The 15,239-nt window shown below is 52.2% G+C and overlaps 1 protein-coding gene across 1 annotated transcript in view; it reads right to left on the bottom strand.

Moving 5' to 3' along the window:
* Window positions 1-15,239, bottom strand: part of SDK1 (sidekick cell adhesion molecule 1) — an 888,340-nt gene that overhangs the window by 170,818 nt on the left and 702,283 nt on the right. The window contains exons 16-18 of the mRNA XM_045462082.1: window positions 14,804-14,951; window positions 13,705-13,845; window positions 9,103-9,284 (exon numbers count right to left, since the gene is read on the bottom strand). Of these exons, the coding sequence (XP_045318038.1) occupies window positions 9,103-9,284; window positions 13,705-13,845; window positions 14,804-14,951 (471 nt within the window). The remainder of the gene's footprint in view (window positions 1-9,102; window positions 9,285-13,704; window positions 13,846-14,803; window positions 14,952-15,239) is intronic.

Genomic DNA, 15,239 nt, shown 5'->3' with positions numbered 1-15,239 from the left:
GCTGAAAGGGCATGTTTCATTCAAGTATTCAAACAAAATTATGCAAATTACACAAGCTGATGTGCAACACCCTTGAGTAAATTCCAGCCCAGCGTTACAATTCATCTTGGCTTCCGTCTACACAAATGGCAGAATCGGTTGTAACTCACAGTCATTCTAAACAAAACCCCGCTGACCATAGAGCTATCTGATGTTTTGGAGACGCACGACGTGTCAGATCAAATGAAGAAGGTGACACCGGGAAGTACCAGCTCAGAGAGATTCACGGAGCCTCGTGGGACAGGGGACACGGGCGTCCGGGCTTCTGCGGTAGGAAAATGACGGACTTCTGCACCCTGCTTATTGGCCCCATCAGACTGACGTAAACCCAAGCGAAGAGTTAGCACGGAATGAAATCACAGTGCTTTGCCCAACACGATTTTTATCTATTAAGGTATCTGTTAGAGATAAACTGTGAAACGCAGTGTGTTACTGCAATAACGGCTCATCCTTCAACGCCCTCGAGAGCGCCGTCGGTTTTCCCGGTCGGTGAGCACCTGGCGTGAGGCCACGCGGGGCCCACCCTGCCTGGGAAGGAGTCTCCTCACTTTGGATCCGCTGGCCGGGGTCGGAGCTCCCGGCAGTGCCTCTGCGCTGTGCAAGGGCGCACAGGTCTTCTGTCTTCACCACAACTGCGCGCTCCCGTTTTCATTATCCTTGGAGTAGATGATGTCAAATCCTAAGGGCTGCAGCGTCTAGAGCCAGAACTTGGTGGGGATTCGTGGGCGTGGACTCCTCCGGGCAATTCCCCAGAATTAAATGCACATGCCTCTCAAAGAGGGGGGCAGCAAGCTCGTTATGTGGAAGAATTATTGGCTACGTGGTGCTGCACGGATGTCTCTATCGCAATCTTTGTGGCGGGTGTGATGTTAATTCCAGATCGTTACAGGCCGCGGACAAGTTCTTGGGTTGTTATGGTTCTTGCCGTTTTGAGACACCGGAATGTTCTCACTGCATTAAACATTTCTAATGCGTTATTAAGGGGACCGATCTTGGATAAATAAGCTCAGGTCTCTTTTAATGACCTGAATAAAAAATAGTATTTTAATACTGTAGAAGATGTGTGTGTCCCTTTCTGAACTTATTTTCCCCCTTATTTATTTTGGGACCAGTTTTAGGCTGGGGAGGCACAGCATGTGAGGTCAAGCAGGCAGGCACTGGGCTTTCCTTCGAGCTCCTGAGACCAGAAGAGGCAGGAGGGGAGGGAAGGTATCACGCTGGATATGGAGAGTAAATTGAGACAGCACCGGAAACTAAAATACAAACAATCAGCATCTGTCTTCAATCAGACATACATTTATGCCTTGTTTATTTACATACCAGGCATTGTGCTTGGATTTGGAGATACAGACACAGACCCCGCCCTCAAAGAGCCCCCAGGCTTGCAGGGAAGGCCAGTCTGTACATGACCAAACAATATGCTGGTCACGGCAATTTAAGACCGGTTCAATTTTTCCATGTGTCTTCCTGTGGCAACTGAAGGCCAAGTCTTACCCTGGGAAGCCCTCCTCCCTCACGAGGTCATCCGCGCAGATCCAGGGGCTGGAACCCTCCTACAACCCCTGGATCATAGCTCTGCGCCCAGGCCCGTTGCCTGCCGTACCCCCGCTCGGATCCCTGTTTGGTCTCTCATCGTTGGCTGTGGTGGCCTCTCCCTTGGGGACCCTGGTGCGTCCTACAGGCCAGTGGAGGAGCCTCTTCTGAAAGGGACACGGGTTCAGCTCTCAACCAAACGCCCTGTGTTGCTCGAATTCAGTGGTTTTCAAACTGCAGGTCTCCCAACGCACTAGCAGACCAGGAAATCAATTTAGTGGCCGTGGCCAGCATTTATTAGAGAACCCGAGAGTGAAACGGAATGAAACGGGATGGCAAATATCAAAGAACACCACACAGTGTAGGGGGGACTACTGTCGCACGAGCCTTTTGTTTCAGCTGTGTGTGTGTGAGTGTGTGTGCATGTTTGTTCATGTGTGTATCTGCGCGTGTGTCTGTGTGTGTGTGCATGTGTCCTGGGTTTCAGTGTGAAAGACATTTCCTCTTGTGGACTACACACCCACCTGCCACTCATCCGTGAGTGACGTGAGATCTCGCTTCTTTTCTGTATTCAAGCTGCACCGGAAATCTGGAAGTAATTTCTGTCCATGGGTGATACGTGCAGAATGAGAAAAGGAGTGCTAGGTTTTCCCCAGCATTTCCCAGCCATGTGACTTGGGGAAAGTGAGTTACCTCTTGGAGCTCCCGTTTTCCTCTGTGGAATAAAAACAGACACCTATCTCTCACAGCTGTCCGGGGGGCAGGGTGGGCGGGGGGCGATGACCAAGGTGAGGCACGGAGCACAGGTGCGCAGGATAAGACAACAAAAACTGGTCGGGGGCGGCTTCCTCCAAAATGCTAGCTTCCTCTTCTTTTCTTTCCGGAAAATTCTAAAAGCCTGAATTAAGCCCAATCCTGATGGAACATCCCACATCATTTTGTTCAGTTCTTAGTGTTTTAGGTGACTCTGGGAGAATCTGGAACATTATCCTATTCTGTAGGCACAGCCTGCGGTCTAGAAAGTCTTAAGGATTGAGAAACAAATCTTTTGTGCAATGTCATTTATGCCACATTGAGAATTTCCCAAGAGGAGGTACGAATGGAGCTTGCAAACAGAGTGTTCATTTATAATCCTCACTTTAGAAAACCCTTCAAAGCCCAAGTGAACATTTAGGGGCTTTTACTAATGTTTTAGAAATGTGGATAACCAAATGTTTTTTCCATTTCTCTTTAAGTATGAAATATTTCCCTTTCATTAGAAGGTAATGTTCCAAAACCAGAATAAATCATTATAGCGCAAAAATACCTGTTCAAGGAAGAAAAATGATAAAGAAATAAAACCAGAAAAAAATTAAAACCTGGGTGTGTTCAAAATGATGATGTATAGTATCATTTGTCTTTGGACCCTTTATAGAAAAGCCGCATCTGCATTTTTATGAACACAGTGAAGAAACGGACGGAAGTTTGCGGGTCTAGGCTGGCATATTTTGGGACCCAGCCAGCATCTCTCATGCTCCAACAGTGCGTAGGATTCCACGCTCAGGGTCACCTGAGGACTTCATGGTCACACAGTATCTTTACGGGGCTTTCGCGGGTAGTTGCAACATTTTTAACAAAACCTGAATTTGGGAACCAAACATCGCGTGAGCCTTGAATTTGGACCACTCACTGCTTCAAGTGACTACAGTACTTTGCCTCTCCTACTAAATGATGGGAAGGTTGCTGAAGTTGACATTGGCAGTAAGAACAACGCTGGTAATTACACTGGGCATTTAGTTATGCAGAACTTACACGCTAAGGCTTTTTCTACTTGCAACCGAGAACATATTGATTTCTGGAGCATTCTGAAAGAAATTCCTGAGTCAATTTAAGTTCGCTTCCATTTCATTTTGGGTAATCACACTGGAAATTTGACGAGCGGGTTCCACGTTGGCTGGATTTTTGGTCGCAGCTACTGGGACAGGAGGGACCTTTCCTCTCACCCCTTGGAAAGTTCATGTGGCTGTGACTGTATCAGAATTTTGCTGCCCGATTGGTAAGTTAATATGTCGCATTTTAAAATGCCTGGAGCAGAAAAGGTCACGGAGGCACTGCTAATAAAATCTATTCAGTGGGATTGGCAGACAGTGGATGGGGTGGGGATATGAAGAGCAGGGGAAGTGAGAAAGTTTATATTAAATAATGCCTGTGTGTCCAAGGTGTTAGCCCATGCTGAGAATAGAGAGAACCAAGGTAGACCCCAGACGTTTTTAGCAGATCTCAATAATAAACGGGATTGAAAAGAAAAAGGGGGCATGTGACAGGGGAAAGGTGGGTTCAAATTTCTTCAAGCATCCATACCACATTGTGCTGAACTCAAGGCACAGATGACTCATTTACCTTCGAGAGCTTCCATAAAGAAAAGAGACTTGAGACCAAAGACGTGCCCAGCAACACGCGGGTGTCTGCCCCCAGGGCAAGCGCTGGCCGATCTTTTCAGGTCAAGGGCTGCCTGTGCGCCCTTGACTCTGCTCCCTGGGGCCGAGGCTGCGACATTTGGGAGTTCTCTTCGAGAATGACCGTGCACCGTGTCACATGCAGCCTCACGTCGGCGAGCCGCACCAGCTCTCCCTGGCGTTCTGATGCCTTCTCAAGAGGAGCGAAATCCAAAGAGCTTATTAAAGTCGGGACAAATTACAGCTCATTTCCCCTGACGGGTCAGGCTTGCCGCTTGGCTGAGGGGAGGAGGAAGAACCAGGCGGGCTGGCCGGAGGCCTTATTCTTCCCGAGGCGGGGCGTTTCCAACTGTTCCCATGGCGTCCTGACGGACTCCAGAGTCATGTGCATATACGTTCCAATAACTTTCCAAATTAGGCTGACAAATAACTAATTTTATGAGTGATTCTCTTCCCCTCTAATATGCTGACATTTAAATTATTCTCTTTGCAGCTTCAAGGGCCAATTCAGGCCCGCAGGCTTTCTCTACACGCGGCACCAGCAGCCAGGGGCACCCCAAGCCCCAAGCTCACTGACAGGGGCTCCCAGGGGCAGCAAGCATGCTCAGCTGGTGCCCAAACAGACCACGAGCTGAGGGTCTGAGGCCAAGGACCCGGGGAGCTGCGGAGCCGCTTGCTGCTAATTCTTAAGTGGGGGGTTCCCAAGGATCGTGGGGCTCTCTGCATGCGGCTGGCTGTGAGACAGACGATCGTACAATTTTACATCTAGAACTTGCATATCCTCTGGGTTTGACTCCGCAGCAGGAGTCATTGCAAAGAGCGAGGCAGAAACCGCCAGCTACCCTCTACTATCTGTCCCCCCTTCCTTTCTTAGCAACAGACAGAAATGTATCTGGCGGAAAGAGCACCTTTCCGGGCTTCTGGCATGGAGATATTCGGTGAATTGTAAGCATGAGTCAGCAGTAGGTAGGACTCCTAAGAAAGTTCGTCAAAGGCAAACATACTTGCATACGTGGCCACAAGGTGTACCCCTGTGCCTTCCTCATAGAATGTGGACGCGACCGCTGGCATCCCAGCAGCTAATGTGCAACCATGAGGCAAATGCTAAAGATGGCAAAGTGAAAAGAAGGAGCCTGACCGTCTGGTGACCGTGGAGCTGTCGCTAAGACCCTGTGCAGCTGAATGCCCATTCTTGGGGAGAGAAAGATAAAAACCCACCTCTATTTTGTTTTAAGCTGTTATTTTGGGTCTGTTTCTAGCAGCTGGACTCCATTTCCAACCACTACAGACAGATGAGCCCCAACGCCTCTGATGTGGCCCTACCATGTAGATCCCAGTAAAGTCGCTCTTTATGTCGATGGCATCTTCCTCTGTCTCGACTGCAATCTGAAGCATGCTCGCAACGTGGGTCTTGTGGATGAATGGGGGTGAGCACACATCAGTGACGCTGCTTTCTTCTGCAGCTCACTCTTATTTCACAAATGTTAGTCTCTCCTCGCCGCCTCGGCCGCAAGTCCCAGGTTTGACTCTGTGTTGGGTGCGTTCCCTACTCCTGCTCCGTACCACAGCCCATCACTGATCACACAGTAGGCACACGCATCAGTGCCACAGCCCGTCACACAACACTGGGCACACAGTAGGCACACAGATGGTTCTTGAGATTTTACTATCAGCGGAGAGATGGTGCCCGTTTCTTTCTGAACGACTGCGGCTGCGGAAACATGCAGATACAGTAGGTTCCAGGTACTGGGCGTTGCCACAGAAGGAGGAACAAGAACAACCTGAGCATCCAGGATACTGGCTAAGAGCTCAGGGCTCTCAAGGCCTTTCTCTCACAAGGAGTCAGGGCAGATGAGCTTGAGGCTCAGAAAGGTTGATGTGCTTCTGGAAGGCAGGTAAGTAGTAAATGTGAAGTCAGGCCCTGATGGACTAGAAGACTGCTGTTTCTGGAGGTCAGCAGACAGACAGATGTGTGGGAGGACAGCTCACAACCCTAAATTATTCACGGCCCCTCACTGTGGCCATTTTCCTTTCTGATGCGGCCCCTCCCAATCAGATCACTTTCTCTCTGGTTTATTCTGCCCCCGCTCCAGACCAGCTTCCCCGCCCCCACTCCCTGGTTCTTTCCAACTGCGAGTCTAAATGCTCTCTTACTTGTGTCCTGTCTTGGTGGGAACATTGGTTCCGGGACAGAATTTACCGGTTCCCTTTTGTTCGGCTGGGGGTGGCTGACCAGGACGCTCCCGACAACGGGGGCCGGACGGGCGCAGTGTGAGCGCACACGCTGTAGGGCCGCTGCCTCCCCTGCTCGTGCCCTCTCCTGATACCTGACAAGTGCCACGGCCAAGCCCAAGGGACAGTTACGCCAACACTGTGGTCAACAAGGGCTCCACCCTGATTTGTCCTGGGGCTGAGGCTTGCCCCTCACAGGAGGGTCAGGCTCAGAGGCTGTCGAACGCCTGAGAAGCTCTGTCCAGGGACCAAGGGACAGATGTAGGGTTAGGAGTCGGGGAGGGTCTGGAAACACAAGCATAGGGTCCTTTCCCCAGGGCGTTAGTCACGTGAAGCACACAGGAAGAGTCGGGACCACATGTAGGGAAAGGGCTGCAGGCCCGAGGGAGGACAAGGGCGCCGTGCTGCCTGCGTCCATGCTGAGGTGAGGAGGGCACAACATCAAAGCAGAAACGCCCGCAGCGAGGGGAGGTGTGAGTCACGACCATGGCCCCTGGGTGCCCTGTGACCTGCAGGGGCCCCGGGCTCTGGGCTCCAATGCCAGCCATCCAACGCCCAGACGAAGAGAAGAGGACCCAGTTGCCAAGCCAAGATACAGACGGGAAAACTGCACACGACATATTCAGGAACTTGGGCTCAGCAAGAGTGAAGAAAAAGACGGACACAGAGAGCTAATGGGAGTCCCGCTCGCACCAGGACGAGGAAAGCAACTCCTTCCAGGGAGCTGAAGCAGCCTCAGTCAGCTTCTCCATCCGGACGATCACCGCATCCAGAGGTGGGAGCCTGCCCCGCCGGCCCCGCGCCCCGGCATTTCAGACCAGCTACATCGGGGCTGGCCAGCGTTCAGCTTGCTTACGCGTCAGTGGTTACATCGGACCTGCCCTGTTTTGTCCTATCCCCACCAGCGAGCCGAGGAAGCAGCTCAGCTGCCCACCCCCCCCCCCCCGTTCACACTCCAGTGACCCAGGGACGGGTGCATCGCGTGAGCGTCCTCTGCCCCGCTGTCTCGAGGCACACAGAGGGAAGAGAGGCAAAGTATTTTGAAAACTATGCAGCACCACCCGAAAGCGCCAGCCACGCCCTCCTCGTGGCCTGCATCACAGCAACAGGGAACTCATGGGTTCACAGCCAGACCACGTGCCCTTCCGTCTGGAGTTGCTGAGGCCGCGGGGGGGCCCCCAGATCGCCCGCACAGCCGCTGACGGGTTCGCCTTCCTAATACAGCATTTTGCTCATGTTGCTCCTGGCCCTCAACCTTTAATGGCTCCCACGTACGAGCCAAACTCTAGGGCCGAAGCTCTCCTCAGCTAGGTGGGGATCTGCCCCTCCATGTCCCGCACAGGACCCGAACACACCAGTAAGAAAACGAAGCAGTCCTAGTTAACAGTAATAGGCGATTCTTAATAGCAAATTCATTATTTTAAGTATTTCCAAATCTACTGTCATCAGGTAGGTGAATTAAAGCAAACATTAATTGTCCAGGTACTTAGCCGTCTCCGTTTTCCGGTGAGTAATCGAGACTCACGTGCGGACGAGGAGGTCCTTCCCGGCTGTCTTGCATGTTAAGTATTTCCGCCAGGCACATATTTCACCATGGAGACAGAACTGACTTAATTTATAAAGGAGGCTTTATGGACTTATGGACGACGACAGACAGCCGATCGATCAGGGATGATGATAACGGTATGCAATATCAAGGAACATGAGGTCTCAGGCATGATTTGGGGAGAGAAGTGGGCAGTTAGGAATATCATCATTTGAAAAAGGTCAAGGCCTGGTGGCAGTAAAAATGCCTAAGCAAAGAAACCCACACCTGTTGAGTCGGGAGAGGCTAAAAGTGCAGAACGGGAAGAGCTGTCGATTTTCTGGGGAAACTGTTTTCCCCGGGCAGGGACTGGGGTGCCAAGACAGGGTCCATTTTCTCCTGCTGGGAGCACTGACAGTGGACGGTGCTTCCAAATGCCAGCGCTCCCTGGGGCTGAGACCTGGGTCCTCTAGAAAACAGTGGGGGGCTCAGCCATAAAACGAGGGGGTTGGGTCGCAGCATATGAAGGCAAGACCCCACTGGCTTTACGACACCCTGACTGGCCGTTTTCGGAAGGGTGCTGTGGGGAGGAGTTTTTACCCACGTAGTAAATTATTTGGCTTGTATAAGAGAAAAAGAACTCTCCCCCCCCCCAAAAAAGGCACACCGAGTTGCAAATTCCATTACCAATAATCACAGTGCATTACTAAAAACAAAATTCTAAATAATCGTTCTCTTTGGAAAACGCTCTCGGTATCACATGGGACTCCACGGCCAGCTTTACCATGTAATATACCATTATTCCATTTAGAAAAAGGCAATTCCACAGATCTTTCTGAGAGTAAGTGGACTAACTAAAGGATGTGTGTGGATACTCCCTGGCCTAAGTGCCCAGAAGAAAGCATCTGGAATGTTCTCTGTGTCCCTTCTACAGTATTGCGATAGTTGAGGAATAGAGAGACTCAATTACAGGTGATGAATTCCCTTCTACTTGCCCCCTGGAGGACCAGGTCCCTCACCTTTATTTCTAATTTTTTTTTTTTACATGTATTTATTTTTGATAGAGACAGAGCGCAAGTGGGGGAGGGGCAGAGATAGAGGGAGACACGGAATCCGAAGCAGGCTCCAGGCTCCGAGCCGTCGGCACAGAGCCCCACATGGGGCTTGAACCCTCGAGCTGTGAGATCATGACCCGAGCCGAACCCCCTCATTTTATGGCTCAACCGACTGAGCCGCCCAGGCGCCCCTTTCATCTTTACTTCTAACGTGCTCTCGTCAAACTCGACATGCCCTGCTCCCCGACAGAGACCGTGCAACCTCGCGGAAAAGCAAGCTTACCTCCTTGTAGGGTGTACTCAGTCACGGCCCTGCTGAAGACTCCCAGGCCCGCCCCGTTGTAAGCTGCCACCTGGATTTCATACTGGGTCCAGATGATCAGCTCGGTCACCAGGCAGTAGTTGACCTCCGGGCTGGTGATGTTCCGCTGCTGGTACTCCCCGGGCAGGCCGGCCAGGCGGTACCTGCATCGCAATGTGGAGAGATGGCTGGAACCAGGACGCGGGCGTACCCGCACGGATTCCACGCAGTTGGAGGGAAACGGAGTCAGTGAACAAGAGCGAAGCCAGAGGTCAGCCTCAGACAACACCGCTTCCTAAGCCAACCCCTCAGATGCGGTGTCACTGAATCTCACAGCGATTATGAGCTCTGGGCAAAATGGAACCGACTGTGTTACTGTGGAATGCAACTGTGTTACGGTTAAAGAAAAATTATAGCTTTTTAGTGTAAGTCGCCTGGGGGGCGCGGTGACTTAGCACCAGAAATTCCAGGCACGGCTCCCGTGTCGGGTGTTGCCGTAAATAACGATTGTGGAGGGACAGCTTTCCTCCCGTGGTCCTGAAACGTGGGGAAAAGCAGAGAGGCGGGAGGCCCGCTGCGTAACCCGTCTAGGGTTTCTAGATTTGTTCACGCAGCCCCAGAACCAGAACGAGTGGCTTTCGGTGGTGTTCCCACTTCTAAAATACTGGTCGCATGCTGAGGTGGATGGGCTGGGCTGTTTGTTAGGGGGCCTTCGTGGACGAAACGGGCGCAGGGTTCCGTGTATGGCTCCCGATGGTGGCGGGGTTGGCTGCGGTCGTCAGGCTGCAGCACACAACGCGGGATTCTTGCGGCGTGCACCTGACCCTAATACAGTGCTCTACGCCGATTTCACCCGTGTTCGAGAAGGAACTGTGTGGAACAAGCGGAATACTTTGCACGCTGTATCTGTGTTCCAAAGTCACATGCACGACTCGGGACTTAGAAAACGTATAAATCAGGCAATTGCCACGTGTACTACCCAAGGGCTTTTGTGGCATTATTTGGGGTAGTGAATGCTTTTCACAACTTGGTTTTTAGAAGTGCACTGGTTCCCCAGGGTGGAGTGCGGGGGCGGGTGGCGGGAGACAGTGCCTTGGCCGTCACACAGCTCCCGAAGCCTCCAGATCCTGTCCGGGCAGCGACTCTTGGCTCGGGAAGATGTGGCTTTGTCTGACGAGAGGGAGAGGGTGAGGGCCGAGGGGACACAGGGCAAGAGGACTCTTGATGGCAGGTTGGGGCCACGGGCAGAGCGCCTGGGCACAGAGGGGAAGGCCCAGCAAGGCTACTGCCGTCGGTGGGGGAGGGGAGAAGAAACCCAGAATTGAGGCCCTTCACAGCAAGGCTACTGCCGTCGGTGGGGGAGGGGAGAAGAAACCCAGAATTGAGGCCCTTCAAGGGAAAACAGAGCTCTCCAAAGAGGATGAAAGCACAGAGACTGCAACATAAGGTCCTTCGAGAAAATCAGGACTTTCCGAGGGCAGCCTTTCAGCCACAGACCATGTGTGCAGGTGAGACCCGTGCGGTGGGAAAAATACAAGATCAAGAACAGGCAGAACCGGAACAGTGAGAAGGTCCCAGGCCACCTCCTGCCTTCGCCTGAAAGGAGGTGCGGCTCGCCTGACGGGAGGCGTGGGGGACGGACAGTGCTCCCGTGACGGGCAAAAACAGGGGCCAATGCCTCACACCACATTTCTGCTTTCCTATTGCATCCACTTCTGACACCGACTGACTTGATACTCCTTTACTGAACTACCTGCATCCCAGCGGGGGTTAAGTTCATTTATGTAACATCACGGCCTTCAAGGCAGCGGCCCATGGGGACACAGGTGTGGCATGGGATAACCCACAAGAGGTACTCCCACTCAAATTCCCCATCTACAAAATAAACAGCACCGAGATGGTGAGAGAGCCATTTGGAAGAAGGCAAGGATTGGCCCCACGGCAGCACCAGGGCGCCCTGGCGTGTGAATGGCGCCCAGGACCACTTATAATAACCAATATGGCACATACCGGGCAGTCACTTGAGAAGATCTCATTAATGTGGAGGCATCTCTACGCATGACACATTCCAGGGAAAAGCAAAGACGTTAGCTCCAGAAGGAGCTGGGAAGACGACTGATGAGCTGGGCGGCCTCAAGCAAACTCTTAACTTCTCCGAGCCTTGGTTTAGAACTCCCGGGAAGGACAAAATAATGGCCTTCCGCTGGGTTTTCGCGAGAATAAAACCAAACGATGGACACAAAGGAGACGTGACAGTGTGAAGCACCCTGTAAGTATTTCTGGTTATGAGAACACTGCTCATCCAGGAAGGACGTGAAGCCCGTATGAACCGTATCTCCTGGACCCTTGTTTATAGGATCGTGTGGAACAGACCACAGGATTCATGTCTTAGAAGCGGCCGCCCTCCTCTCCTTTCTGCAGCAGGCAGGCTGGCCCATTCCGACCCGCGGCTCGGGTGCTTTTGTAACATTCACAGGATGTCTGGGAAGGTCACAATTAATAACAGAAGCACAGGGCATCGCCCTCTCACTGGTGGGATACGTTGCCTGGGAGACTGTCTCGCACAGAACAAGATCATTTTTTTATATGGAAATAAACAGAAGAATGTTTTTAAAGGACATAACCCCTATGCTCCTCTCAAAGAAGCACCCTGCCCATTATTATAAATATTTTATTACTGTGCACACATCCTAACTACTTCTCACGGCCAGAGCCGCGACGGTGATTTATTTCCATTTTGTTCTTCCATGGGCTGTGCTAAGGCTCTGACACAGAGTCTTTTGCCCTGGAGGATGCACACTTGCAAAAAGAGCTGATTTGCAGACCGGAGGATTATTCGGAAATGTTTCCAAGCAAATTTGTTTTGGCATGGGTCTTTAATTTCTGAAAACTTTGATATTCACAGGCCTTGAATAGTGCACCCTCATTTTAGGACTTCCTTGATTTAAACCCCTACAAACACAGATGCCCTCCTTCCCAGCACTCGACTCTCCCAACATATCACAGAAAATCCTTTTAACAGCGGTAATCCCACAAAATGGAGAAATGTGCAGTCCCCGACGGGGACTTGTAATGTCAGAAGGGTTTCATTATTAAGCCCCACGCCCTGAGCCTGGTTCTGCAGGCTGACTTTTAAAGTCCTTACTTGGCAGCTGGAGCCTGAGGAACCTTTTCTGTGTGCTCAAGAAAAGAAAGAGGCGGCCGAAATGACAAGCATGTGAAGGGCCGGGTGGAGGGCAAGGCAATGATTTTCATTAGCTGATGAGCATGGGACAAGAGTGACAGCTGAAGTGAGGGCCCAGGAGCGGGCAGGAGACCTGGGTGGGGGGTGGGTGGCCAGCTAGTTTTCTAGAGGGATCTGGGAACCGCCCAGAGCCCACAGGTGCCCCCGTGCCAGGTCTCTTGTTGGAAGGGGGAGGACACTTGGAGGCAGAGTGACCAGAGAGACCCCAAGTGCCGATTCCAGCCCTCCAGCCCCTGTGGGCCCCTAGGGGTCACACTTAAACCCCTTCAGGTGGATAATGGCCTAGCTTATGTTTAGAGGACAATTCACATGCTTGAGGAAGACTTGAGAATAGCAGGAAGTGTTGGTGATTGGCTAATTATACGCGCACGTGGATAAAGGTGTGACAAATGAATGGATGATTACATAAATATATACTGGAAGGAATGGTCCTCCACATGCAAAGATAACGGAGCTAAAAAAACTATACCTTCATAACTTCTTACATTTGTCTAAGAAATTACATTTAGCCCCCTGAGACCTTTGTTCACCCATATTTTCTGGTCACACGCTCAGAATGGGTGCCAGAGGCCTGGCATTGGGAGGAAGGGAGTGGCGGACACCCGCTGGGGAGGGACACGCAGCGCAGGTCGGTGAACAAACGCGTCCGTGGCTGCACGGTCTGTTGCAAGTGATTTCATAATTACCCTTTGAGACTGCTTTTCTTTTTCCTGCTTGCTACTGTGTCAACAAACCACTGCAATGATCACATCTGGTGCAATTTCAAAATTAGCAGTAGTTTTGGCAAAAGGGACTCCTCGTCTCCAACCCAGCCAAGATCTGGGAGAGCCCTCTTGACATCCTTAGAAGCCTCACAAGGCAGAGAAAACAAAGCAGCCACAACGTGGGGCCACATATGGCCTGCAGAAGAGTGAGCTCGGCCTGCGCTGTGGTCCAAAACGGGCCGACCTCATTTCTGACATTTAAAAGCTGTGAGATCGCATGTAAAAAGGTAGGTTTTTAAAACATTTCTTTGAAACACTAGAGGGCCTGGCAATACTGAACAACGTGCTAGCCAGCATGGGAACGACTGGCTAATGATTAAATCGGTTGCACTACTGTTAGTTAAAAATTATTACAGTAAATAATGTGTGCCCCTGGATTCACGATGGAAAGCACACCTTGACCCCGACTCATCATGTCCCCCTTCAATCTTCTACCAAATGTCACCATCGGTGCGGGGTTCTGGTATGCACATGCTAGGCCGGATATGCAGACGCTCTCTGCAAGGCCGCCCCCAGCGAAACAGAGCCCTGACTTCGTGACGACAGCCTCGAGCCGGCCAAGCACAGGCTACTCGCCTGAGGATGTACCCGCGCAGCACCCCGTTGTGCTCCGTCTCTGGGGGCGGCTGCCACTGGACCATGATGGACTGATTGGTACGCCCGCTGGCCACGATATTCTTCGGGGGAGCGCTGGGCGGCTCTTCAGGTAACACCAACCTAGACATAAAATATGGGCAGGGAGAGACAGATCGGCATCCAAAACAAAGGGTCCCCATCTGCATTCTCTGTCTCACTGAATCTGGAGCCCATCTACTTTAGAAAATCGAGGGATGAACCGAGCAAAGCACACGGCTGATCCTGCTAGCAGGACAGGCAGGAAGCGGGTACAGCGAAGGCAACGTAACGGAAAACCGGCTACGCGAGCACCAGGGCAGGTGCAGGAGGTGACCTGACTCCGTCTGAAGGAGCGGCACCTCCGCCCGGGAAGGGATCGCAAGCCCGAGCGGGCCAGTCTGCAGGCCCACAGCCTGAGACTCCTTCCACATTGCTTTTCCTTTGGCTCTTTCGACATTTCTCACATCACACTCCCACATTTTGAAAAAAGTCATTGAGAGCTCAATCATGCCATGATTCAGGCCCCGCGAACGCTCAGGCAGGTTGGGGAGGGCACGCAGGAATGTGTGGATGGGAGGAAGCCATTTTCACAGGTCACATCTGAATGGGCTTCCACAGCAGCTGCCCCAGGGCCGGGGGAGCAGCAGGGCCACTCAGGGATGCGAAGAGCCCGGCCCAGTGTTTACTTGTCCCGACAGCGGCACCAGCTCCCTTCGTGCTGGTGGCCGGGGTAGACAGAGGGCGCAGAAACACCGTTGGCTGTGCACTGCATGTATGCAGAGGCCTATGCGATCTGGGACGATCTGTGTCGGCCCCTCCAGGGCACCACGGAAGTCTAAGAAACTTCCCTCAGAGCGATTAGGGAGAACCCCGCTAGGCCAACACACGAGGGACTGTGTTTCTCTCTTGGTTACAGTAATTCCTGCCCACGTTGTGGCCAACGTCGCTAAGGGGGCAGGGTGGTTACTTGGATCTATTTCCTCCTCCTAACTGGACGTTCCGTCTTGTTTTCAGGCCCGAGCTGCCCCTCGTCACCACGGAGGGCCGCGCGCTCACACACCTGCTCGTCTCTGCGCTGTACTGACCCTTGCCCACTTGGTTCACGGCACACACCCTGAACTGATAGGTGCGAGCTGGAGTCAGGCCGCGCACGGTGACGCCTGTCATCTCGGGGCCGACGTTTGACAGATGCACTTTCCACGGAGAGTCTGAAAGAATGAGCAAAATGAAATCAGAACCATACGAGCACACGTCTGAATGATAACAAGTGAAGGCGAAACGCGTCCCCATAAAGTTCTCTCATCTGCTTTCCTGGGCAGAGAGAGCAGACAGCCCCGTGTGACAGAAGTGGAAACCAAGGCTCGTGGCCACATGGCTAACAGCCGGTAGCCTGTGGGCCTGGCGTGAAACTCGGGGGCCCACTCCAAGCCCAGCGTACCTCCCGTCATCCCCCATGCTGCTGTCAACAAGTGAAGGAATTTTTTTGCTCAACTTGC

This window comes from Leopardus geoffroyi, chromosome E3 (assembly GCF_018350155.1).
Source record: "Leopardus geoffroyi isolate Oge1 chromosome E3, O.geoffroyi_Oge1_pat1.0, whole genome shotgun sequence".
NCBI lineage: Eukaryota > Metazoa > Chordata > Mammalia > Carnivora > Felidae > Leopardus > Leopardus geoffroyi.
This window is presented reverse-complemented; position numbering and strand designations above follow the sequence as displayed.